This window comes from Barbus barbus (genome assembly GCF_936440315.1).
Source record: "Barbus barbus genome assembly, chromosome: 42".
NCBI lineage: Eukaryota > Metazoa > Chordata > Actinopteri > Cypriniformes > Cyprinidae > Barbus > Barbus barbus.
In genome coordinates this window covers 1,038,847-1,064,675 of record NC_136720.1, presented here as the reverse complement: position 1 = coordinate 1,064,675, position 25,829 = coordinate 1,038,847, and the positions used below count along the sequence as shown (strand labels likewise).

At 36.9% G+C, this 25,829-nt stretch overlaps 1 protein-coding gene across 1 annotated transcript; it reads left to right on the top strand.

Annotated features, from left to right (window-relative positions):
• Window positions 1-587: 587 nt before the first annotated feature.
• On the top strand, window positions 588-25,245 carry LOC306861439 (meprin A subunit beta-like; the record flags this gene model as incomplete). The annotated part of the gene is made up of 11 exons (XM_079403685.1): window positions 588-594; window positions 2,865-2,982; window positions 3,646-3,824; window positions 4,000-4,218; window positions 4,371-4,526; window positions 4,657-4,881; window positions 4,965-5,402; window positions 5,521-5,685; window positions 5,775-5,883; window positions 9,344-9,418; window positions 25,176-25,245. 11 exons carry the CDS (start codon window positions 588-590, stop codon window positions 25,243-25,245), a joined length of 1,761 nt encoding a protein of 586 aa, XP_079259811.1.
• Window positions 25,246-25,829: the final 584 nt, after the last annotated feature.

The following is a 25,829-nucleotide window of genomic DNA, read 5'->3' as shown; positions in this document are numbered from 1 at the left end:
TCCACTGAATGCAAGGCTGGAAAACATAATACTTGCTTTTAAAACTTGTGTAATTAAAGTATTACAACACAGACCATGCAGTAACGTGATGAGTAAAAGAACATCCACTTATCTTAGATTTAGATTTTCAGGTCTTGTGCCATCTGGAGTATCATGACAGAACTCTGTATTTAATCCAGGATCAATAAAAATAATTTCCAAGATAACAAAGAGCCATTTTCTCAGCTCAAAACACTTTCAGACTCCAGCAAATAACTATATGGATATGGATTCTGATCACAGTGTGAGGCACAAATGTATTATAAACATAAAACAATGTCTGTCCCTTTGGATAAAAGCATCTGCCAAATGCATAAACGAACAAACAGAAAAAAAGCTCTGTGAAACTATGCTACAACAGCTAAAATATCAAATATTAAATATCGATATGAGAGTCTGAATTAACATTTACATTTATTCATTTAGCAGATGCTTTTATCCAAAGTGACTTACAGTTGAGGAATACAAGCAATTCATCATAAAGAGACAAATAAACACAGGAAGTGCTCGTAATATAAAGTTTCAGGCATTGTTCAGATTAGTACAAGATGACAGGTGAGTAAGTAAAGACCAAAATGAGCAAAGAAACAGCCACTTCTGTTATGTTCATTTAGCAATAAAGCCAGTTTTTCCAGTCAGTTTCAGGGTGGGTTTGAGCGGAGTGCTGTGTGGCTAGTGAAGCTTGAAAGACTGTCTTCACATTTGAACACATATAGCCTCATTAGTGACTGGAAGCTGGTATGTATCCCCTCTTTTCCTGAATGAATGGTCTTCTAATATATACAGTAGTTACATTTGATTTAAACATTGCTTGCAGGTTTATGAGTGATAAGATGAAAGTTTATCAATCAAATGTGCTCATTCTGATTTCCAGTGACAATGCATTTATGTGCTTTTCTTCTGCTGAGCTTGGCTTTGGCTCTTGGTCATGCATCAGTTTTGGTAAGTTAGACGGTGGACAGTCATTGTTAAAGTGATATACAGCTGTTGATTTTTTTAGACTAAGTATTGTTTTGATTTCTCATGTTCTCAGGTCTCACTTGATCAAGTTGGTAAGTTCATCAGTCACACTGATCTGTTGTAAAGTTATTGTGATATGTTTCTAGTGTGCAGGATGAAACTGTTTTATCCTGTTTTGTACCGTTTTAATTGCTCGTTACTGCCTGATGATGTGATTGCTCGTTTATCATTTTACTTTCATACTGTTAATTTAGTCTAGCAATGCACACAATACTCATTCCCTCTCTTTGTCTTTGGTGACTTCAATATCATTTTCTGAAAGCCATTTTAGAGAAATGGAAGAGCATTCCGGATATAAACAAAGGTAAATCTATTATACTATCACAAGAACTGAAATACACTTATAACCATATTTACTGAAATTGAAGCATATTTACTATGAACTGAACACTCTTGTGGTATTAGGTTTAAATCTCTCAGAAAGAGACATCATGGAGGTATGTGAGAGTGTGTGTGTGTGTGTGTGTGTGTGTGTGTGTGTGTGAGTGAGTGAGTGCATGCCTGTATATATATGTATATTTGTTCTGGGCAACGATTAAAATGCTTAATCACGATTAATCGCATTATGCTGCACAAGCTTCAATCATGAATTCAAAAGTAGTGTATTCCCAGATATCACACGTACGTCTGCAAGATGTCTGTTAAAGATCTCTTGATCTGGAAAGCATCTGCTGTCTACAAACGTCTTTCAGATGTCAGTTTTACATACATTCTAAATCAAACATCTTAAAGACATCTAATAGACATCTATTTGACATCTAAAATGAAACATCCTATAGACGTATTGCAGATGAGCAAACAATCTAAAAGAGTCTTGCAGATGTAAATGCAGACGTTAAATAGACGTCTCCAGATGTATGTGTGCTATCAGGGTTATGCACTTTTTTTTCATTTAAAAGTACTGCTATATGAACAAAAGTGCAATAACATTTGGTTTGCAAACACTTTAAACAAATAAAGTTTGACCCCCAAAGCCCGGGTCTAGTGTGAGCACTCCGTGCCGTGCTCGTTTGGAAGAGGTGGGCCAGAGCGCGGTTCAGTTATATATAGATCAGTGAGTGTGAGTGCTTACGGTACTTATGATACGTGCAGCATGATTGCGTGAACATTTCTGAGCGGCAAAAGTTATAGATCTGTAAAGCAATATATTGTGAGAGGGCCATATATTACTGTGTGGTCTATTATTTTGAGTCGTTTGGGACAAAGTTAACAAAACGGTGCACTCCACTGTGCGGAGCGAGAGTGCTGTCTTCACATGCTATTGTAAATGTCCTATTTCCCACTTGTGAAGTTGAGAGCTTCATGTGAGCGCTGCTGCCATAGACATAAATACTATTTATTATGTCTATGGCTGCTGCAGTCTTAGGCCCACCCCAAATGATCTCATTGGTTGAGACGCTTGATGACGCCCGTACTGATCAACATCCCCCTCCTGTGACCCATGGTTTGTCTGTATATGTAATCAGAGCCAGTGAGCAATGGACTTTCATAATAATAAAAAACTGTTAACGCGTGATAAAATAATTGTTGGCATTAATAATTTAATGCGTTAATGCGGCAATAACGCATTAACTTGCCCAGCCTATATATATATATATATATGTATATCAGGCATGCATGCCTGAAAATTGATCTGCTTTAAAGCTTAGGCAAGGAAGCACCATTCTAGTGAATCAGTCCTTGTGGGATCTTCCCGTCCCCTATGAGCTGAGTGTAAATCTCAGTAAGATTTCAAATTTCTCAACTTTTCAACATTGAATGTAACTTTTCTATTGTTTTCCACTCAGTTTTGTTTGTTGTTAAAGGTATGAATGACAGAGGAGTCATTCTGAGAGCCTTTGAGCAGTTCAGACTGAAATCATGTGTTGACTTTAAGCCCAGAGCAGCAGAAGAGTTTTACATCTCTGTGGAGCGTCATGAAGGGTATGGCATGCTTCAAGTTAGTAATCAACAATATTAGTAATATATCATAGACTATTCTGATATGGTAGGTGCTGTACTGAATGTGTAGAGGAAAATATTTGAATTACGTCAAAAGTTCAGACACTTTACTTTTCCTCTTAAGGGCTTTTGTAAAATAAGGTATTTAAACAATGTTAATGTTTTATTATGTTTGTTGTTATAATATGTAGGCAATATAATTTCACTGGTACAGTTGTCGGTCACACTTTATATTAGGTGGCCTTAACTACTATGTACTTGCATCCAAAAAATAAGTACAATGTACTTATTGTGGTCATATTGTATTGCAAAACACTATTGCTGCTATTGAGGTGGGATACGGGTAAGGTTAGGGACAGGTTTGGAGGTATGGGTGGGTTTAAGGGTGGGTTAAGGTGTAAGGGATGGGTCAACAGAGTAATTATAATTGTAATTACAGAAATGAATTACAGATATTTTTTTTTAAATACCTATGTGTAATAACAAGTACAATGTAAAAAACATGTACACAATAAGTGCATTGTATCAAATGATTAATTGAAATGTAAGCACATAGTAGTTAAGGCCACCTAATATAAAGTGGGACCGAGTTGTCTCATTACCTTTGTCCAGCTATGTGTTGTGTGACTGTGAGGTATTCCGCAGGTGTTGGTCATATATCGGACGCTCATCTGCTGGAGGACAGACTCTTTCTATTGGACAGGACTGTGGAAGGAAAGGCATTGTTGAGCATGAGTTTCTCCATGCACTGGGACTCTACCACGAGCAGACCAGATACGACAGAGACGATTACGTCACCATCAACTATGAAAACATCAAGAAAGGTTGCCATATTTTATTATTAATTGTTATTTCTGTTTTTAAGGACGCACAGTAAAATAGTCATTAGATTGATTTGCTTTCCATTCTGAGTGTCAGTATTACTAAAGAGCACTTACAGAAAATAAGCCATGCCTTATGAACACTCACCTTAATAACTGCAATATTCTTTATTTTCAGAGTATGAGAGTTATTTCAATAAATACATTGAGAGAGTGTCCACAACCCAAGAAACTCCATATGATTATTACTCTGTGATGCATTTTGATAAAAATGCCTTCAGCAACGGTAACGGACCCACGATCATTACCAAGAGTCCTGAGTTTCAAGACGTGATCGGACAACTAATGGAAATGAGTGAATATGATACGATTGAGCTCAACAAACTCTACACATGCAGTGAGTGTTTAACAGCTTTCATTTAGTGTGATATTTTCTTAAACTGTGAATTCTTTAATGAACTTGCGGTCAGAGATGGACCAGTATTTGAGACCAAGGACCACTGTGATGAATGGAAACTGTAATGAATTGATTGTTTGTTTGCATTACAGATTCCTCCGTCTCTTTCCTCGATCACTGTAGTTTTGATGATGAATCTCTGTGTCAGATGAGAGTCTGTTCTGCTGCTGATTACGGCTGGGAGAGAGTGAAGTCCGTGAGGGGCATCAATGTGACCGATCACACTTACTTGGGCAAAGAACAGAACGGTGAGATCTATTACAGAGTGTGTCTGCTTTGACGTCACAGGAAGAGACTTATTTTAATTGGCAGAAAGAAATGCTTCCCTTCCATCAGAGTTGCAGTTGCTCACACTAACAGCTGTTTTGATGCCTGCAGGGACGTCTTTCTTCATGCACTTCAGCACTGAGGGCAGAAACGAGGGCAACGCAGCCAGATTGGAGAGCAAGACAGTGACCCCTGCGAGGGACTGTAAAGTCCAGTGTCTGCAGTTCTACTATTATCACAGCGGAAACGAGTCCGACCAGCTCAACATCTGGATCCGAGAGCAGCAGAACGAAGCAGACAGCACAGGAGCTCTCAGACTCATGGATCAGATCACAGGTCTGTCTCTTCCTGCAGAACTGGTCACATTAAACAACATATAGTCCTGTGTTTCAGTCTTACTGACCTTCAGTTTCTTGCAGAAACCCCTGGGAATTACTGGAAGCTGCATCATGTGCCGCTGAACGCACAGAAATCTTTCCAAGTTGAGTTTGAAGCGCGTAAAGGAGCTGGAAACTCCAGCGGAGGCTTCTCTCTGGACGATATCAATATTTCAGAGACAGAGTGTCCCTTCACATGGCAGATAGGAGACTTTGAGAAGAAACTGAACAGTGGCTCGGAGATTTGGAGTCCACTGTATTACTCCAGTGATGGGTATCGCTTTGCGGCTCAGTTATCGGTGTTCAGGACTCAAATCGAAATATATGTTTCTTTGGTATCTGGTGCATATGACGAGCAGCTGCAGTGGCCTTGTCCATGGAGACAAATCACCGTCCAGATCCTCGACCAGAATCCACACATACAGAAGCGCATGTCCTTTGAGCAGAGCGTCACCACTGACCCTGATTTGGCTCTTAACGGTTAGACATTTAAAGCAATCTGATTATTTTTCTCTCATTTTTCATGTGTTCCTTTGCAACATTTCACTTAGATTAGATATTATTTATTAGTTATTATCTGTGGCTTTTGTTCTAAAAGATGGAAGATATTACTGGAACAAACCTCGAGGTGGACCAATCAACATCAGCAATGAGTCTGTATTTTTGGGTGGACTTGCCTTTTTTACGCTCCTAACAAAAGAGGATCTCACTAGAAGAGAGTTTATCAAGGGTGGAGACCTCATATTGCTCTTCACCATGCAAGGTAGGATTTGAGAAGAAACCTCAGAGAACAAGAGCAAACTGAGCATTATTAGACTGACTGATCTCTATAAATGTTGTATATCGATCCAGATATCTCAGCGCTGCTTCAGAATGACTCTCTATCCTGCCCTAAAGTAACCGTGAAGAACTTCAGTGTTTCTACTGACACAAGCGTCCAGCAGGAACCATGTGCTACAAGGTGAGTGTCCTTTAGACCTGCTGCACTTTTATTCAAAATACACCAATCTAAAAAAAAAAAGTACTTTAAAAATAAACACTATATTTAAGAAATAATGAAGGCGAGAACATGCTGTATTGTGTGAATATATTCACATATGTTAGGCTGGAAGCTTACGTTACTGTTTTGAACTGATAATCTTAACAAAAAGCAGGTAAAGGATGACATGCATTTATCTCAGTGATTCCCAACCTGGGGGGTGCCAGAGTTCACTGAGGAGGGTGTGGGAGCTGATATGCTTTGAGGTCAAATAAAGATGTATAAACTGTTCTATATTAAAATGTCTTTAAATCATATGCTTACAATGCCAAGATAAGACAATTCAATAAAATAAACAATTAAATAAAAGAGTCATTAACAGTAGTCTACCAGGGCTCCAGACTGCGACTAAATGTATATTTTTCTGCCGGTGACACAAACTTTTCTTAGAGGTCGTGCTGGTGCCACTACCAATCTGCCTAACTGATAAGCATTCTGTTGTGCATGATAAATACGTATCAAATGCCAAATGTGGCAAAAACCAAACTAAATAGCGCTTCTCGTTTGAAACCTTTTATCAACTCAGCTCAAAAGAAGAGCAGTGTGAGCTACAGAGAATGTATTTACTACACTGACCAGTCACGAGACCAATAAACAGCGCTGAGAGATCTAGTGATCCAGAGTTCTCCAGTATACAAATCACATGGGTATGCAATTTAAACCAGTTTTAAAGACCAATAAATCAGGGCTGGATCATTCTGATGCGGAAACACCTGTGCAACAACGATCCAGTTAGAAGGCGTTTCAATCTACAATTCACCAATATTTACTTGATCTTTTTATTTTGGTGCGTCAATCTGTTAAGTTACTTTATATAAGAAATTATGATCCGCACTCACGAGAACAGTCTTCTTTTTCCATTTTATTTGATGAACATCACCAATGGGGAAAAGACACAAATGTTTCGGCTACCAAGCCTTTCTCAGTGCGTCTTTTCTCACTGAGGAATCATTATTTGTTATAAGAAAAGTTGAATATACATATTGAATTGTATTATTTTAATAATGTCCTAAATAAATGACAGGAGTAGGCTAATGGAATATAATCACAGTATTTTTGTTATGAAGTCATATCAGTTGTTTCTTGTGCATTTGTACTTACTGAATGTCTTCTGTTTTTCATAGCAAATATAGAAACCATATAGTTAGGGTACTTTTTACCTTGGTAGTGAGGTACTGTACCTGTGGTTATCATGATCAACAAATGTATGAAAGATGAGGCTGTTATAATTTTCACAGAAATAAATGTACATCTGCATCCCAACTCAAGCTCCTGCTACTCTCAACTCAAGTCAAATGTGCATTTCTAAAACTTGTAATATTATTAATATAATGTGCATACTGTGTGTGTGTGTGTGTGTGTGTGTATGTGTGTGTGTGTGTGTGTGTGTGTGTGTGTGTGTGTGTGTGTATATATATATATATATATATTTTCCTCCTTCTCCTGTGTCTTCTGGACCTTCTTATCCTGGAGACGCTGAATTCCCTGTGCTAAAAGATCATTAAAATCAATTTCTATCTTATCTGACCATTTCTTACTGCTCCCGGCGGGGGATTGATCAGGAAATTGCGTATCAGTTATGGCAGGAAATACCTCAACACACACACACACAACTCGAATTCCGTAAATGTTGGGACTTTTTTAAAAAATTTTAATAAAATGAAAACTAAAAGACTTTCAAATCACATGAGCCAATATTTTAATCACAATAGAACATAGAGAACATAAATGTTTAAACTGATAAATTTTACACTTTTATCCACTAAATGAGCTCATTTCAAATTTGATGCCTATAGGTCTCAAAAAGTTGGCACGGGGGCAACAAAGGGATGAAAAAGCAAGAATGTTTTAAAAGTTTAATCTGGGAGAACATCTAGCAACTAATTAAGTTAACTGATCAGGGGTCTCATTTATAAAACACCACGTAGATTTCATCTTAAAACTGTATGTAGACACACAAGCTAGATTTTGCATACGCACAAAGGTTTTTAGATTTATAAAACCATACGCCAGAACCTGCGCAAAAATCTCTTTATAAATCCCAGTCAGGGGAAGATTGTGTGTACGTGCATCTCCACCCCGTCTCCTCCCCAAAATAACCATATATGGAGCTTACAACACCTAGTTTTACTATGCGTAACCTCATCTGCATATCATTTCCATGCATGTTCCCATCCACGTTATACCATGTGTCACGAATCCGGTCTGTGGCCTTCCGCCCGATAGCCACCAGAGGTCGCCTTTCCATCATATTGACTCTTGCACCACACCACTGTTGCACGTTCACCCATGGACTACTTCCCATCACCCATTGCATTGATGTCACACACATCGCTGATTGCACTAATCACGCTCACACCTGAGAATTATCCCACAATCACATACTCTTTATAAGCCTTGGACTTTCTCTCCCTCACTGCTGAGTATTGTCTGCATTTATCTGTCTCCTAGTGATAGCAACCTTACGAAGCCATTCCGTGTTTTCTGAAGTTAAGTCTAGCCTAGCTTTATTTATAGTCAGTTTCTTCTGTGTCCTGATCCTTGCCTGGTTTATCTCGTCTCGTCTGTCAGCCGCCTGTCCTGGATCTATTGTCTGTTTGGATTAAGCCTTGTCTTGCCGTTTCGGACTCTGTTCGCACCTTGCCTGGATTATTGCTCACGTTTTGAATTAGCTCTTGTCTAGCCCTCTGGATACTGTTTGCTGTTGTTCGACCCTGCCTGTATTTTCATATGGCTTCATATGGCTTCAAAAACACGCAGGCGATTTTAGGAATCACTTGATAATGTAGATGAAAATATAGCACAAATCTGCCATAAACATTAATGACATAAGCATTATAATGTGAAATATATAGTAAACCCTGTCCTTGCCCGTGTTTCAGCGTGTTGTTGTAGGCGCATCACGGCGGGAGCTCACTCTCTCTCTCTCGCTATTAGAGCATAACTTAAAGTTCACTGGAATTTCATAAACATAGCATTATAATGTGAACTTTATAGGATGTGAAATCTATTGTAAATTCCGTCCTTGCCCGTGTTTCAGCGTGTTGTTTTAAGCGCGTCATGGCGGGAGCTCTCTCTCTCTCTTGCTATAGCGTGTAACTTAAAGTTCACTGGCATAAGCATACTTTGCAGATACAATTTGTAATGTTACGTCTATGTTATGTATCTAAGTTATCTGATTAATATCATAGAACGGGTTTCAGTGTATTGGCATAAAGTCAGTTTTCCCTCAGGCAGCTATTCATTTTTAGATGCTTAGTTTTTAATAACATTTTTATACAAATTAAACTGAATGTACATTTAATTAGGCTACATTGCTTTTAGATAATGGGTTCTTCAGTTTGATGATGAAAACCTAACAGTATTTTTGTTTGTTCCATAGAGTTGCTCCCACACCTCAGCCGACCACAACAACTACAACAACTCCCAGTACACCTACAGCAGAGCCCACTTATGGGTAAGACTACAGCGTTACTCTAAACCGAGTCATTAAGTGGCATCTCAACATCAAAGAACATTGCTACACAATAAGAACAGCAGTCGGCTGTTTAATAACTGTTAATAGGGCTGGGTATTCATACACATCTCCCAATTCAATTCAACTCCAACTCATAAGCTTTGAGCATCCCTATTTGCTTTACTTATAAATTGGTTTTACAACAGGGGTGTCCAAACTTGGTCATTTTATGGCTCACAGGTCTGGAAGTTTCTAGTATGTCTATAAGGCCTTGATTAGCTGATTCAGGTGTGTTTAACTGGGGTTGGAGCTGAACTCTACAGGACTCTGGCCCTCCAGGACCCAATTTTACATCAAATGAGAACATAAAAAATTTCTACAAAGCTGTCTCTGAAAGATTCAGATTTTAATTAGTGATTGATTAGTGTCCTTTGAGTGATTCAAAACAACAATCTCGTCTTGATCTAAAGCAGCAATTAAAAGGCACATATTCAGATTTCCCAGAACATACAGTACATATAAGTCTCAATCATCAGTTTCTGCATGGCCTGAACTACAGCCTGATGTGTTATTCTGTCACATGTGTATATACAGCTACATCAAGACAGAATATCACTGATCCACTGAATGATATTTGATCTCCTTTGACGTCATTGTCTCTTCCATCACATCGCTTTGTGATTCTGACTGATTTAGCTCTCGTTGCTCATGTGTCTCTCACTATTCTGATTAGTGTTAGCAGTCCCATCTTCTCGGGATCTTTTTTGATCAGAAACACCATCAGATTTGAAAAATGATCATATGCTTGACTTTTCACTTAGTTGCTTATTAGCATGCATATTACTGCCATATTGACTGTTTATTAGTACTAATAAAGCACATATTCATTTCTTATTCTGCATGACCATATTGTACATCCTTTAATCTAACCCATACCTAAACTTAATCGCTACAACTCCCTTACTAACTATTGATAAGCAGTAAAGTAGGAGAAAAGTCGTAGTTATAGTGAATATATTTTCCATATACTAAAGTGTTACCGCACTAATCAATGAGAGTGCTTTCGATCTAAAGAAAGCTGATTGGTGAAAAATATATATTTAGAGGGCCAAAAGCAAAATATAACCTTTGTAGCTGCCCTTTGGCATCCATAAACTGTAATGCAGAGACGAATTGTTGAAAAAGTCGTTATTTTTATTTTCTTTAGGTACAAAAAGGTCTTGGTGTTTGGTGATGAGTTTTTGGCTCAAGGTCTGCATATAAAGTCACACCAGAGGAGTTCAGCTGGGATCAGGACTTGGCTTTCTGCAGACCAGTCAAGTTCTTCCACACTGACTCAATCAATCATGTCTTTCTGAACCGTGTCTTATACACAGAGGCACTGTCATGTTAGAATAGAAAAGGGTCCTGTCCAGACTGTTGCTATAAAATTAAAAACACACAATTCCCTAGAATATCATTATATGCTTAAACATGAAGATTTATACTCATAGAGATTACTAAAGTAGTCAAACCTGTTCATTAGAAGGGGTGCCAATACTTTTGGCAATATAGTGTATCTGCTAAGTGTGTTACTTATCTTTGTCAACCTGGCAACCCTCTCTCCACTGAGGATAAACGTGCTTGCTTTCTGAAAACACCGGTTAGCTTACAGTTTAGCGATCTCCACTTCAATACTTTATTCTCAGAAAAGTGTAATTTATCAAGTGTTCATTTATGAGAGAGAGAGAGGCTGTGCATGTATGAATTACCACCGTTTTGCTGTGTTTCTCTATTAACAGAAACGATGATGTTACCAGCTCCTTGTTGAGAAAGATAATGCAGCTCTTCAGCGATTTAGCTAATTTATTGATAAAATTGCGGGGCAGCGCTAAAATGTTTGTCTGAGCGCTAAAAATAATGTTGCAGCGTGATCTGTGTGACTAACCGTGTGTGCGTGAGAGACAGTGAAGACAGCGCATTAGTTTAGAACTCTTCTCATTTTTATTTTTTTAAACGTAGAGAGTGTGTTGATTTGTGCAATGATAACCTGCCAACAATGTTAAGATGACTTTAATATAATTAGAATGAGTACATTCCAATATAAATTTATTAGAAAGAGTACATTATTAATTATGGCCTTAAAAACAAGATGCAAACAATCAGAATATTGTACCTGGTGGGGAGTGCACAATGTAAACATGAAACGTATGGCATTACCTATATTGTACTGTGGCACAGTTATAGAGGCCTTTCATAATGCAGAGGTCAACTAAGGTCAACTGCCTGCTCTGACAATAGTACTACAGCGACGGCCCTATAGTATACGGTGTTTAATAAACAGCTGTTTTACTACCTTCTTCTGAGGTGAAATTCAGAGCAGTCCTGTATCGGGATACGTATCGTGGCTTTGCCAAGCAGGGCTGTGTATCGCCAGCAGTCAATGGGACAGTCACAAGCCTCCTGCCTTTCATCCAAAATATCTTAAATTGTGCTCCGAAGAGGAACGAAGCTTTTACGGGTTTGGAACGACATGGGGTGAGTGATTTGCATTTTGGGGTAGTGTAACCCTTTAAGCTTTAGTTTGCGTAGCACCATGAAGCTACACAAAGAAACAACAAAACCAATATATACAACTCATATACAGAAAAATATGATAAAGTGCATATTTACAGAGAAACAGATGAAAAAATAAACATGTGTGCACATGCAATGTGTTGCACATCATAGAAGATAATGTTAGCATCTGATCATTTTAACTGTTGGAGAAAACTGGTTAATTTGAAGCTTTTTTGCGCTATTTTTATCTTCCAGGTTTAAAATCTACATTGTGTTGACGTCACAATTTTTGCAAGTGGGTGGGACTTAAGCTGCAAGTGGGCTGTACAAACCAACAGATGATTGTGATTGGTTTGTTTAATGTCACGTGGGTTGTAGTATCGGTTCACGCTCCTGGTGGCGGTAGTGGGCGAATTTTTTGCAATCCATCAAAAAAACTAAGACGACGACTTTCAGCGGCGACACGGTGGATGAGTGGAAGAGGTAAGCATGATGGACTTTTATTTGTTTTGTTTGTAAAAAGTATCACAAGCTGTGAAAAGTGCATTTTCTTGGTGGCTTTTGTACAACGTTTTCTTAATACCATACACAGCTTACACTCTTGAGCCTGACAATATCTTTTGTTTTTTTTCTACAAACAACTCATTTCTCTGCAGGTTATGGATACCGAAGACCATAAGCAGGTAATGTAATTGCATGGCATTGTAATTACGGTAACACTTTCTATGAAGCCCATATTTATAATACATTATAAGAGTATTTTAAGGCATTATAATGAATGCATAATGCATTATGAAAAACCTTATAATATGTTATATCATCTTATGAATATCCATAAGAACAGTTTTAATGTATTATAATATTTAATTATTAGTGGTTATAGCTTTTAAGAGTATGATGATTTATGACACAGTGCACACGTTGCATCCACTTAAGTTACAATGGATTATATTTCTCATAGTTTATAAATCTTGAATAGTTATAAGTGGTCATTGATGGCTTTAAGGAAAGTAGCATAAGAAAGGTGGCAAGACATGAGTTTTAAAGTACAACACGTCACGAGTTTTCTCTCTCAAACAGCCATAAGATCAGATATCAGATCAGATTGCTTTGAACTATTTTTATTGTAATATCAGTTTGATTATGTTGATGGTACTCTTCAGACAGCTGTTGTTAAGTAACTCGTCAACTACATGTCATTGGAGTATTAGTAGTATTTCTGCTGAATATATGCGAACACATTGATTTTGATGGTTCCCCAACAGACGAACTGACTGTAAGTAACTTTGTGAGTACGTCAACATTCTACCCTGACCCTAACCTGAGTCTACTAATACTCTAATGAGAGTTAGCTGACATGTAGTTGCAGAGTTGCTTCTAGTCAATAGACTAAGGGGACGTCAAAATAAAATGTAACCTAACATATAAACATTGCTTTTTTTCCAGTTGAAATGATTAACTAGCTCACATCAAAATCAATATTAGCCTCACAGGGAACACTCAAATAACACTCCACACCTAACCACTTACAAGATGTACTGTAGTAAGATACTGTGCAGATCATAAATAATGTCAACATATATAGTCCCATCATCAGTGTAAAAGTAGATTAAATATGGTGTTCATTGTGTTGTAAATAACACTATTTTATACAGTCTATGATAGATGCACTGTAAAAAAAATTCAACTTAATTTATTACAAATTTTTTTTAAGTTGATCCAAGTGTTCACTTTTTACAGTGTAATTTTCTAAAGAATAAGGTACATTTTCAAAAGTATTAGAACACATCTCCTAACCTCCTAATCCACAATGTAATATAATTAAAACATGGTTTAAATAAATAAAAGATTATTTAATACTAATAATAATCAGTTTTGTGTAAATGAATGGTGAATAAACTAGCATTTTATCTAGTGGTTTTTAAAAGGAATACTTTGTTTAAAAATAGTAATAAAGACTAATTTTCTTGGCCTAACGTCGTCCCTTCAAATTTCTGGACACCATTAACTTGCATAGCATAGACCTACAGAGCTGAGAAATGATTCTTGAAATGTTTGTAAATGTTCAACAAGAGAATAAAGTCATGCATGGTATGGGGAGAATGTTTTAAATTCGGGTTAACCCTAAGCTCATTGTGCTTCTTGTGTACCCACCAGGTTATGTTGGGAAGGACAAGTGAGGCGAGCTCCGTGGAATTTCCTCAGAAGCAATGCATGCTGGGATTGTGCAGCGTCCACTGCATGCAAGTCTATTGTGCTGAATGAATGATTGTACATGATTTGAGTCATCAGAAATAAAATCATTTACCCAGCCTGAGATTTCAGATTAATACAATGATTTGTGTAACATGTCTGAAGAACATTAGTCTGTCATTTGCTGTAATGGGATTTTAAATAAAATAAAAACATGCAAAATAAAAAATGTGCAGTACAGGCAAATTGTAACTACATTTTCTTAACAGTACTCAACATTTACCTCCTAAGTGCAATTGCATCTCTCTTTAATGTTCCTTGGTAGGCTACTGTAGAAGAATTGTAGAAGTAAAGTGTAATATCCAGAAATATGCTTAAATTACTACAGTTAAGAATTTAAAATACACCTTTTGCCATGCTTCGTGATGGTGTCAAAGACGGGGTTTCATGACCCTTTAACAAGTAGAGCTCACGATTAACATATATTAGTCTTATTAGCTCGTTTCTATGTATAATATAATATAATACTGCAAAACGTAACGTCAACTTCACATACCTTGCTCCGCTTTACCAAAGGGTTCTGGGTTTAAATTAAGCAGAATCAAGGCGTCATTCACCATAAAACTCAATCTTCATGCACTGGAGGAACATGAATCTTCTCTCTTCTGATCTGACTACTTTGCGTTACTGCGTAAAGTGGCACGACCGTTTTCCTTCAAATACATCTGAATAAACCTGCCTTTGCGCTGTCTTTCTCACACACACACACACACACGTGCTGTCACTGTAATAATGCCAGATCATTTAAACACAAGCCTGCCATTCTCTGGATCAGGATCTGACTCAAATAAAGCAGAGCTCACGAGTCTTTCACAGAACTGCCTCAGATAATTTCACAAACTAAAGACTCTCACAAATCAGATGATGAGCCTGATTGTTTTATCACATGACCTTAAAAATGTAGATTATCAAAATATATGCAGTGAAATGAGTATTTATCTTGCTAATTGTACCTCTCCTCTCTCTTTCAGTGAGTGTCTGGACATATTTTGCAGCTCCAGTGTCTGGACTGCTTCCACTCTGATCATCTCGGTGCTCTGCTTTCTTCTGTTAGTCAGTTAATCATGACAAAGCTTTATCATCACTGCTCTATATCTGACTACACAAGATTGCAATGGCAAAAAAACTGCCATCCAAGTGCGTTAAGTGTTTATTGATAATTAACATGGATTATGGGCCTATCTTTATTCATTTATGTCTAATCAATGTTAATCTTAGCTTTAATCATAATAGTTATCACCATATTGTAATGTTTAGCTCTTATTGTAATTTTAATGAATAATTCACACATTCTCTATAGAGGTTAAGGTAAATATTTACACTATTTGTGTCTTTTCAATGTGATAAATCACTGCCTGAACACTGTCAAATATTCAAGTGTGTGAAACTTGTCTTTGAAAAAAAACACAAATAAAATATGCTAAATTGCACTAATAAAAAAATGGATCGCATTTACACTGAATTTTTAATAATGAAATTGTGTATGAAATGAAAATGCCAGCAAGAATCCATATTCACCTTCCAGATTTCATTTCCAAAATATTTAGTTTGTTAAAAAAAAGCACCTATAATATTCAACAGGCAATTTTCAGTCCATTTTATTTCACTTTACAAATTCAGGGGTTCAATATCCACCATTGCACATACAGGAACAGCAGTAGAGAGTACTGATGCATCTCTATCTGAACTGCAAAAAAAAAAAAATGCTTTTCTTGTCTTGTTTCCAGCCCAAAAATATCTAAAAACATGTTACATCAAGATGCATTTACTAGATAAATGAGACCCAGCACCTTGCGTCATTTTACTTATCAATCTTATGTAGAAACGAGTGCAGATTCGTGCGCACAAATCAACTTACGACAGAGTTCACGTGTGATTCATGAAACATCCCATCGTATGAAAGATTGCACGCTGATAAACGTGGCGGCTGAAAACTATCTTCATTTGAATATTACGCCCCGGTTTAGAAGCCCCGCCCCTAGAGTTTACGACACGGAGAAACATGACCCGGCCAAGAAGAGGAAGTCATCTCATGAAAGAGAAACTGATCTTACTCCAAATACATCTGTTACCCTTGTATCTGCAAAGAAGTTTATTATTTTTTATGTTTATTAAATACCGGTAAATTTAAGCAAACCTGTACAAACATAAACATTATTTAGCCTATATAGTTCCTTTCAGTCCACAACAAATCCTTTACATTTAACGATATTACAGAACAAGAATGACAAAATAAGCAACTATAATAAAAAATAAATAAATCATGCTATAAGAGCTAGTGGCATTTATTATAAACCGCACACAAACGGTGAAATGGTGTTGCACTCACACGCCTCTCTCATTCCTCGAGAATACAAATGTTTCCATTTTTGCAGTATTTGTATTATTTGGTTGTTAAGCTATTATTTATAATGTATATGGCTTTATACTTCACTCATGTTCCAGTATTCGCGTAAAAGTGTTTGTTTGGGCACTGCACGCTGATTTCACAGCAGACCTTTCAATATAAACAGTGTAACTTTTATATTTGCTTGATTGCATTTTAGTTTGATGATGAGTAGCTGAAATATCAAGCAATGTTGTGTGAGCATGAGGCATCAGCGCAATCCGATTAAGATATAAAGAAAAGAATAAAATGCATTAGTGTAACAAAAACGAGCGTAGCCTATACTTGTTGCACAGTTTTATCTGTTCATTTTATTATAGCCTATTATATATTTTGTGTGGTCCTATTTATTTTATTCCTTTTATAGACTTAATTTCTGTTTTTCTACGTTCACAGAAGTGCTGTAGGAGATTGAATCCTCATGATCTGTGGTTTATGCTGCCATTCGCGCATATAAAGCCCTGTATAAAACAAATCAAACAGCTACAATTACACTGTTGACCCACTCCTAAACCGACCCAGACCACCAAACCTGTCCCTAACCTTACCCATATCCCACCTCAATAGCAGCAAAAGGGTTTTGTACTTATAATTGTACTTATTGTTTTATGCAAGTACATAGTAGTTAAGGCACGTAATATAAAGTGGGACCCAAAAGAATTAGTGTTTTGAAACGTAACCATAATTTCTGTTCTGTATCTACAGACAACAGCCATAGTAGATAGAGTAGACACTGTACTGGGCGGTAAAAAGACAGACTTTGAAGAACTTTCATTTCATTTAGATGTGATGACACCTGAGGAATTGTTTTCCTCTCTTTTTACTGATCTTATTGCATTTTGTTAATGCTATGTCCTTTATATTCTAAAGGTAACCCTGTGCATCCTGAGAAAACTGGAGGGATTTAACCAATATCAAGCGGAAAAGGCTTCTTTAAGTCACGTTTTTTAAAGGTAAGACTACTTTATGAAAATGGTGTAAACATGCCCTAACATTCATGAAAACATTAATTTTGAATTAGATTTACTTAGAAGTATACATTGTTTTTGAAACAACCAAAATTTGTTCCTACAAACATGGGAATTACGAACACAATGGAATATACAGCCATCACCATGACAAGATAATACACTGTTCATGTACCCTTTAACATAGGATGGGGTTTTACTACAATGTGAATGTTGGTTATACATTATGGTATGGTTTAAAATATTTTACAGATACTGGTCAGAAATATCATTGATACACAAATAAAAAAAATGAATGAATAAATAAATGTGTTACTCAGATTGAACACTGGAAGTACCCCAAATTATCAGTTGAGATTGAATTAGAAAGGAAGTAAAGATTATTTTTTTTTTTTTACATTCTACACATCTTCAATAGCCAAATTAGCACTGATAATGCATTTGTGGTATAGCCATAACACACATTGCTTGTTACATAAGTTAATGCTTAAAGACATAAAATTAGCAATTGTTGTACATTTTTGATACATTTTTGATAGTTTTTGACTTATTAACGAGCCAAAAATTGTAATAAAATATGAAGGGTGGATCTTGGGACCACCCCTTCAGTTTAATAATGGTACGCCTTCTGTTTTACTACTTGCATGATCATCTGAGCTTATTATTCCATGCATTCAAAAAATAACTGGAATATAATAAATGAATGAATTACTTTGGTTCATGCTGGTCAAAAGTATTTTCAGCTCTTCAAATCAAATAATTGTAGATTTTTCAGCACCATGGGCAGCGACATAATTTTTAAGCCCGCTGAGATATAGCTCCTCCAAATGGGCTAAAGCTGCAATTGTTCTTTCAACTGTATTGTCACGTAAAAGAGTCATGTAGGATAAAGTAATATAGCAAAAACCTCAGAGTACCATAAAAATCAATTAATTACTTTGGTTCATGCTGGACAACAAATGTATTTTCAGTTAATCAAATCAACGCTTAATAAACCTTGAAAATAAATAAATTATTTTGGTAATAATGCCATTTTCAGTTCTACAAATCCAAAGATTATTCAGCACCTTGGCCAGCGACAGAAAACCCTTTAGTCCACTGTAATATACTTCCAAGTCATGGGTCCAGATCTTAAAAATGTCTGCAAATTTGCATGTAACCGTGCAGTGCCTTGGAATAAGGCCCCAGAAGAACTTTTAATGCAACCTCAAAGGCAGCTGAGCTATAGCAACTCAAAATGGACCAATAATGCAATTTCTCCCACTGAAAATACTGTATTGTCACATCTGTCAAAATTACGGGTGCACAACTAAAAAATGCTTCAGTAGGAACATCTGACAATTTGCTTGGTGACTGTCAAATGCACTGAGAATAAGGCCCCAGTGGAACTGTTAACACGCACTCAAAGGCAGCTGAGATATAGCGCCTCAAATACGGCAAATAATGCAGTTTCACCTGTTGCTGTACTGTCAGTCTGTCAGTGACGTCAAAACGGTAGAGTAACCAACAATGCAATGGCTCTTTCAAATCAACTCAGTATAGTTCACATTTATTTATATAATGCTTTTCACAGTACATTAATTTCACAGCAGCTTTACAGAAAATGTTTCTTTGTTACAACACCACATTATATCTTACATTATATCCTACAACGTCTGGCAAGACCAGGGACTTATGTGAGGATTCTGTTCGTGGACTTCGGTTTGGCCTTCAACACCATCATCCCAGCGCTCCTCCAGACCAAACTTACTGTGCTTTCACACATTTTATTCTGATGGGAAGTAGAGAGTTAATCCATCAAATGTCAATTGCATATTGATTGCATTTAAAATGATAAATAAAAATCTCCAGCCAATCTAAAACAGGTTTGCCTTTTCAAGCATCTCCTATGTAAGGTTTTTAAGACTTTCCCCCACCATTTATAACATTTAAGACTTTTTATGAACAAAGTTGTTGGAAGTGAATTTAATGCTATTACAGGTTTTTCAAAGACCCACACTTTCTCTCGACTGAGTGCACAGGTGAATTGTGAAATCGCTCCTTTTTCTAAACCTCTTACCGTACTCAGAACACGCCAATTTCTTGCCAGAATGAGTTTGCAAATAACTCTTCAGATCTATTTGATATGCAAAACTCGCACTGAATATGCGTGAAAAGCCCTCTCTGTGGTGTGAACTCTCATGTGACTCTGAAGAGCTGTTTTCTGTCTGAAACTCTTTCCACACTGTTTGCATGTAAAGGGTTTCTCACCAGTGTGAATTCTCATGAGTCCTGAGGTTTGCTTTTTTTGAGCAACTCTTTCCACAGTGATGACACATAAAAGGTTCCTGTCCGATATGAGTTATTACGTGCTTCTTTAAGTCAAGTCACCTTTATTTATATAGCGCTTTTTACAATGTAAATTGTGACAAAGCAACTGCACAATATCAAAAAAGGAAAATAGTGTGTCAATAATGTAAAATGAAAAGATTAAAAAAAAAAAAATTCAGTTAAAAGCATTTCATTATTTAAATTGAACAGAGCTGGATGATGACATCACTGAATTCAATAGTGTCTTTGCAATCAGGTCGACGATATTGCTGGAAATGAAGTGTCCCCAACTAATCAAGCCAGAGGCGACAGCGGCAAGGAACCAAAACTCCATCAGAGACAGAATGGAGAAAAAAGCTTTGGGAGAACCCAGCCTCAGTCGGGGGACCAGTTCTCCTCTGACCAAACGAACCAGCAGTTCAATTCCAACTGCAGCAAAGTCAGATTGTAAGAGCTCAACTGGTTCCAGTGGTCTTTTCCGATGGCTGTCTAAGTGGCGGGGTCTTCACTGGGGATCTGTCTCTGGCGCTCATCCAGGTGTCCAGCCTCCGCTGATGATCAGGGCCACATACATCATCTCCCGGCGCTGATCCACCATCTGATCCGGACACGGACTGAGAAACACAATCGAAACAGACAAGTATTAGCGTAGAAGCCATTCTTCTTACGATGTAACGAGTACATCATGTGTTATGGGGAGTGTTCCCGGTTCCGGTTGATCTAATTAATGCAGCCTAACAATCCTTTAACGGATTTGAATAATAGAAGTGTATTAGTGTGTTATGTGTAAGCCAGGTTAAAGAAATGTGTCTTTAATCTAGATTTAAACTGACAGAGTGTGTCTGCCTCCCGAACAGTGTTAGGTAGATTGTTCTAGAGTTTGGGCGCTAAATAGGAAAAGGATCTTCCGCCCGCAGTTGATTTTGATATTCTAGGTATTATCAAATGGCCAGAGTTTTGAGAAAGCAGCAGACGTGGAGGACTATAATGTGATAAGAGCTCGCTCAAGTACTGAGGAGCTAAGCCATTCAGGGCTTTATAAGTAATTAACAAGATTTTAAAATCTATACGATGTTTGATGGGGAGCCAATGCAGTGTTGACAGAACCGGGCTAAAATGGTTGTACTTCCTGGTTCTAGTAAGGACTCTAGCTGCTGCATTTTGGACCAACTGTAGTTTGTTGATCAAGCGTGCAGAACAACCACCCAATAAAGCATTACAATAGTCTAACCTTGAGGTCATAAACGCATGAATTAGCATTTCTGCATTTGACGTTGAGAGCATAGGTCGCAATTTAGATATGTTTTACAGATACTAGAAACGTGGCTTTCAAATTAAAGATTGCTATCAAACAGCACACCTAGGTTCCTAACTGATGAAGAAGAACTGACAGAGCAGCCGTCAAGTGTTAGATAGTGTTCTAGATTATTACGTGTGGGGTTTTTAGGTCTGATAATTAACACCTCTGTTTTTTCAGAATTTAGCAGTAAGAAGTTACTCGTCATCCAGTTTTTTATATCGACTATGCATTCCATTAGTTTCTCAATTTGGTGTGTTTCACAGGGCATCATCTGCATAACAGTGAAAGCTAACACCATGTCTCCTGATAATATCTCCCAAGTGTAACATGTAAAGCGTGAAAAGTAATGGCCCTAGTACTGAGCCTTGAGGTACTCCGTACTGCACTTGTGATCAATATGATACCTCTTCATTCACTGCTACGAACTGATGGTGTTCAGATACGATTTGAACCATGTAAGGCACTTCCACTAATGCCAACAAAGTGTTCTATTCTATTTAAAAGAATGTTGTGGTCGATAGTGTCGAACGCAGCGCTAAGATCCAGTAGAACTAATAAAGAGATACAACCACGATCAGATGATAGAAGCAGGTCATTTGTAACTCTAATGAGAGCAGTCTCAGTACTATGATACGGTCTAAATCCTGACTGGAATTCCTCACAGATACCATTTTTCTCTAAGAAGGAATATAATTGTGAAGATACTACCTTTTCTAGTATCTTTGGCAGAAAAGGGAGATTTGAGATCGGTCTGTAATTAATTAGATCTTTGGGGTCAAGTTGTGTTTTTTTAACTACTTGTCTGCTTGTTTATCAGGGCTGCCAACTCTCACCCATTCAGCATGAGACTCACGCAATTGACACATTTCTCACGCTCTCATGCAACACATTTATTTTCTCACGCAGTCAAAAGCAGTTAGAACTGTAATAATAGGATGTTGGCGAAACAGATTTGGTAAAGGCTCCTGTGCGCATTAGTGTTGCGCTCTGGAAATCGCCAAAAGATTCTATTTACAACATGTTTTTGTAGCGGTGAACAATGTAGCCAATAAGAACTGTGTATGTAAACTAATGTATGTTGTTTTATGTGTAACTAAATGTGCTGCCTATCTTGGCCATGACCCTCTAAATCTCAAGAGTTTTTAATTCCTGGTTAAATAAAGGTTTAATAATTAATAATAACATCTGTTGATTTCTTGAACCCTTGTGATTGGCCATTGCGTTCACTCACCTCTAAACGTCAGATTTTTTTTCTGCAAGCTTGCGAATCGTCACAACACAATGTAATTATCATTGAAGAAACTTTGTGAGATTATGATGAACTGAAGTAAGTGACACCTTTTTTAGTGATTACAAAGTAAAGGCTATTTGCGCACTTTGTAGGCCAAATATAATCCATTTAAAATTTGAATAAACGTTTTGTTCTTCGTGCTGCTAACAGCTATATACCCTATACAAGCAGCAAAGTTTCTGGAGTGACATAAATTCCTCATGAATGCGGGATTCATTTTCGAATGGGAGGAAAATTTTTATTTCTCAAAACAGATGTTCAAACAATGCAGACTAATCATCTTCCACCTTTACAGCATGAGTGGATCCAGAACATACTATTTAAGGCCAACCCGCAAACCAACAAGCCAGAACTAGTGTCCCAGCTGAAGCTTTGGTGGGATCTTCCTCAGCTTTGCTGATGAGGTCAAAGCCAAAAATGCATCCGTTACTGATTTTATACAATTTCCTGAAAATCTTGGTAACTAAGTGTATTAAATTAATTCCATTAACAACGCTTTTATGCCAACTGTTTAGAATGTTCCGCTAACAATGTAATTATAATGTTTTATAATGTTTATCAATTACAGATAACGTTAAAGGAAACGTTCTACTAACGTTACTGCGAGAACGGATTTTGATAACTTTGAGAGAACTGCCAAAGTTACGAGAACGTTCTAGTTAGCTGGGTATTTGCCACCATCTACAGGTGTTTTTTTTAATATAATTATTTTTATTGAATTTTCACCAAACAAACAAACACAAATAGCTCAGATTTTTAAATAAAACAGGACTACCCCATATATAACAGATTAGGTAAAGAAAAAAAATGAATACAGCAGAAAAGTTAAATGTCCAGAGAATTACACGATTACAATATTCCATGTAGTATAATAGGGCGAAGATGAGGTTCCATATAGTCCAGATATGGAGTCCAGACTTTATAAAACGGGTCTGTTTTTTGCTGTAATACATAGGTAAGGCGCTCCAGAGGAATCAGCTCAAAAATGATCTTATGCCAACCTTTAAGTGATGGAGATTTATCACTAATCCAATTAACTAAAATATTTTTTTCTGGCAGCAAAGGAGAGAATATTATACAATTTCTTGTTATCAGATGAAACAATGCATTTATTAGGTATACCCAATATCTACTGGTGGTTTTAGTTTCATATTTAAAAACACTATTTATTTTCCCCCATTATTTCATTTTTAAATATTTCATATTTATTGCATTTAAAATTTAAAATGTTTACATGCACAATTCTTTGTTCAATAGGACTGAATTCATTTCGATTGATGAATCTGAATGTAGTGTTTACATGGACGCCAAATAAAGTGATCGGGTTGATGTGTGCGTTAAACGTCACAAGCTTCAAATCTGAATTTGTTTTTTTTTTGACATGCGCACTGCACAAATATAGAGTTTCTCACTGTTTGCACATAATAACCACTCTCGAACTGAGAAACACGAGACAGTCGGAAGGCTTTTCAATCTACACAGCAATCAGAATATTTTACCTGGTGGGGAGTGCCCAGTGTAAACATTACCTATATTGTACTGTGGTAGAGTTATGGAGGCCCTTCATAATGCAGAGTAGGGGTGTGCGATACTGCAAATTTTGGTATCGATCCGATACTGAGTAAATACAGGGCCAGTATCGCCGATACCGATACCGATTCCGATACTTGTCAGGTAAAAAAACATAAATTTAAATGACCAACAACAATTTTAAAAAATGAACAATACTAATGTTGATATGACTAATATTATATTCACCTTAAAGCTACGTGGATATTATTTGCCTTTCTAAAAGGACTTTGCCGGCAGAGGAGCCCAGAACATGAAAGCAATAAACAGTTTCATGTTAAGTCTTTTCCTCCCAAAGAAAAGAGTTATAAAAATAATTAATGTGGCTTAATAAATTAAGAACGTAATATTAAAAGACAAAACTCAGTATACACCTTATTAATGTTGCAAACTAGATATACACGTAAGCAGATATGCCCAGAATATGAAAGCAATGCTCAAAGTTTTCACATTATGTATTTTCCTCCCATAAAAAAACATTATAAAGAAACGTTTAACGTAAGTGGCTTATTGAATGAAGACATTGATATGAAAAAGAACTATTAAACCATAACTCGTTTATTATTGAAAGGATTTTAGTATGTTATGTACGTACTGTATTTTCTGTTTGTTTTATACATACTGTAATATTTGTTTTTTATCGCAATAAAACAAAACTGTGATATGAAAAGGCCAAATTCGGTATAGTTTATAAAAATATATAGGCCTACTATGTATGTACAGGTAAGCAGATGAACCCACAACATGAATGCAACAATCTGATTTTAATTTTCTCTAATTGCAATATAAAAACATTTAATATGGTGCAATTAATGAATGGAGGAAGACAGTGATAAAGACCAAATAAATAAATAAAAACTAAATTTGGTATACAGCTTGTTAATAAAATATAATATGTTGCAAGCAGCTGAGACCAGAATATATATGCAAACATGCTAAACAACATGTTAAGCATTTTACTCCCATAGAAAACCATTATAATGAAAATTTAAAGTGTCTTAATGCATTAAGAAATAATTTTAAAAAGCTAAACTCAGTCCACACCTTACAGTGATACTGTATAAAAAGGACAAATTCGGTATACAGGTATAATATGCACTATGTGAAGGATTTCCTTCCTCTCCTTTTCATTTCGTTTGTAGCTCGGAGTTCCGTTCCATCTCTCACTGTATCCGCTCGCGCTCGGAGCCGCTGAGTCACGTGATGGCATGACAACCAAACATGTTTGCATCAGAGATGTGAAAAGAGCGGCATATGCACCCAGACATGTCTACACTGTGTTGTATGTATTAAGCAATGTTATTACGTGTATAGGAGAAAAAATTAACCTAAAGTATCGATCTTATCAGGCTAGTATCGATCCGATACCAATACCAACGTTGGTATCGATACTATCGATATTAGGATCGATACGCCCACCCCTAATGCAGAGGTCAACTGCCTGCTCTGCCTACAGTTAGCAACGGCCCTATAGTATGCCGTGTTTAATAAACAACTGTTTTACTCAATTATTCTGAGGTGAAATTCAGTGCAGTTCCGTATCGTGATACGTATCGTATCGTGACTTTGCTGGTGATACACAGCTCTAATTCACAGTTCTCACCAACTGTATCCTGAGGGGGTCCGTGATGAAGAAGTGATGTGTTCCCCCTTGGTTTGGTAGTCCAGCAAGTAACTTTGTTCCAATAATTCAATTCTTTGTAGAAGTCTGTGGCAGTTCCTGCAGCAGGTAGATTCTAGAAGAGGCATTTTCTTTCTCATCTGCTTGAGAACAGCTGTTTTCCCATCTCGGGAAT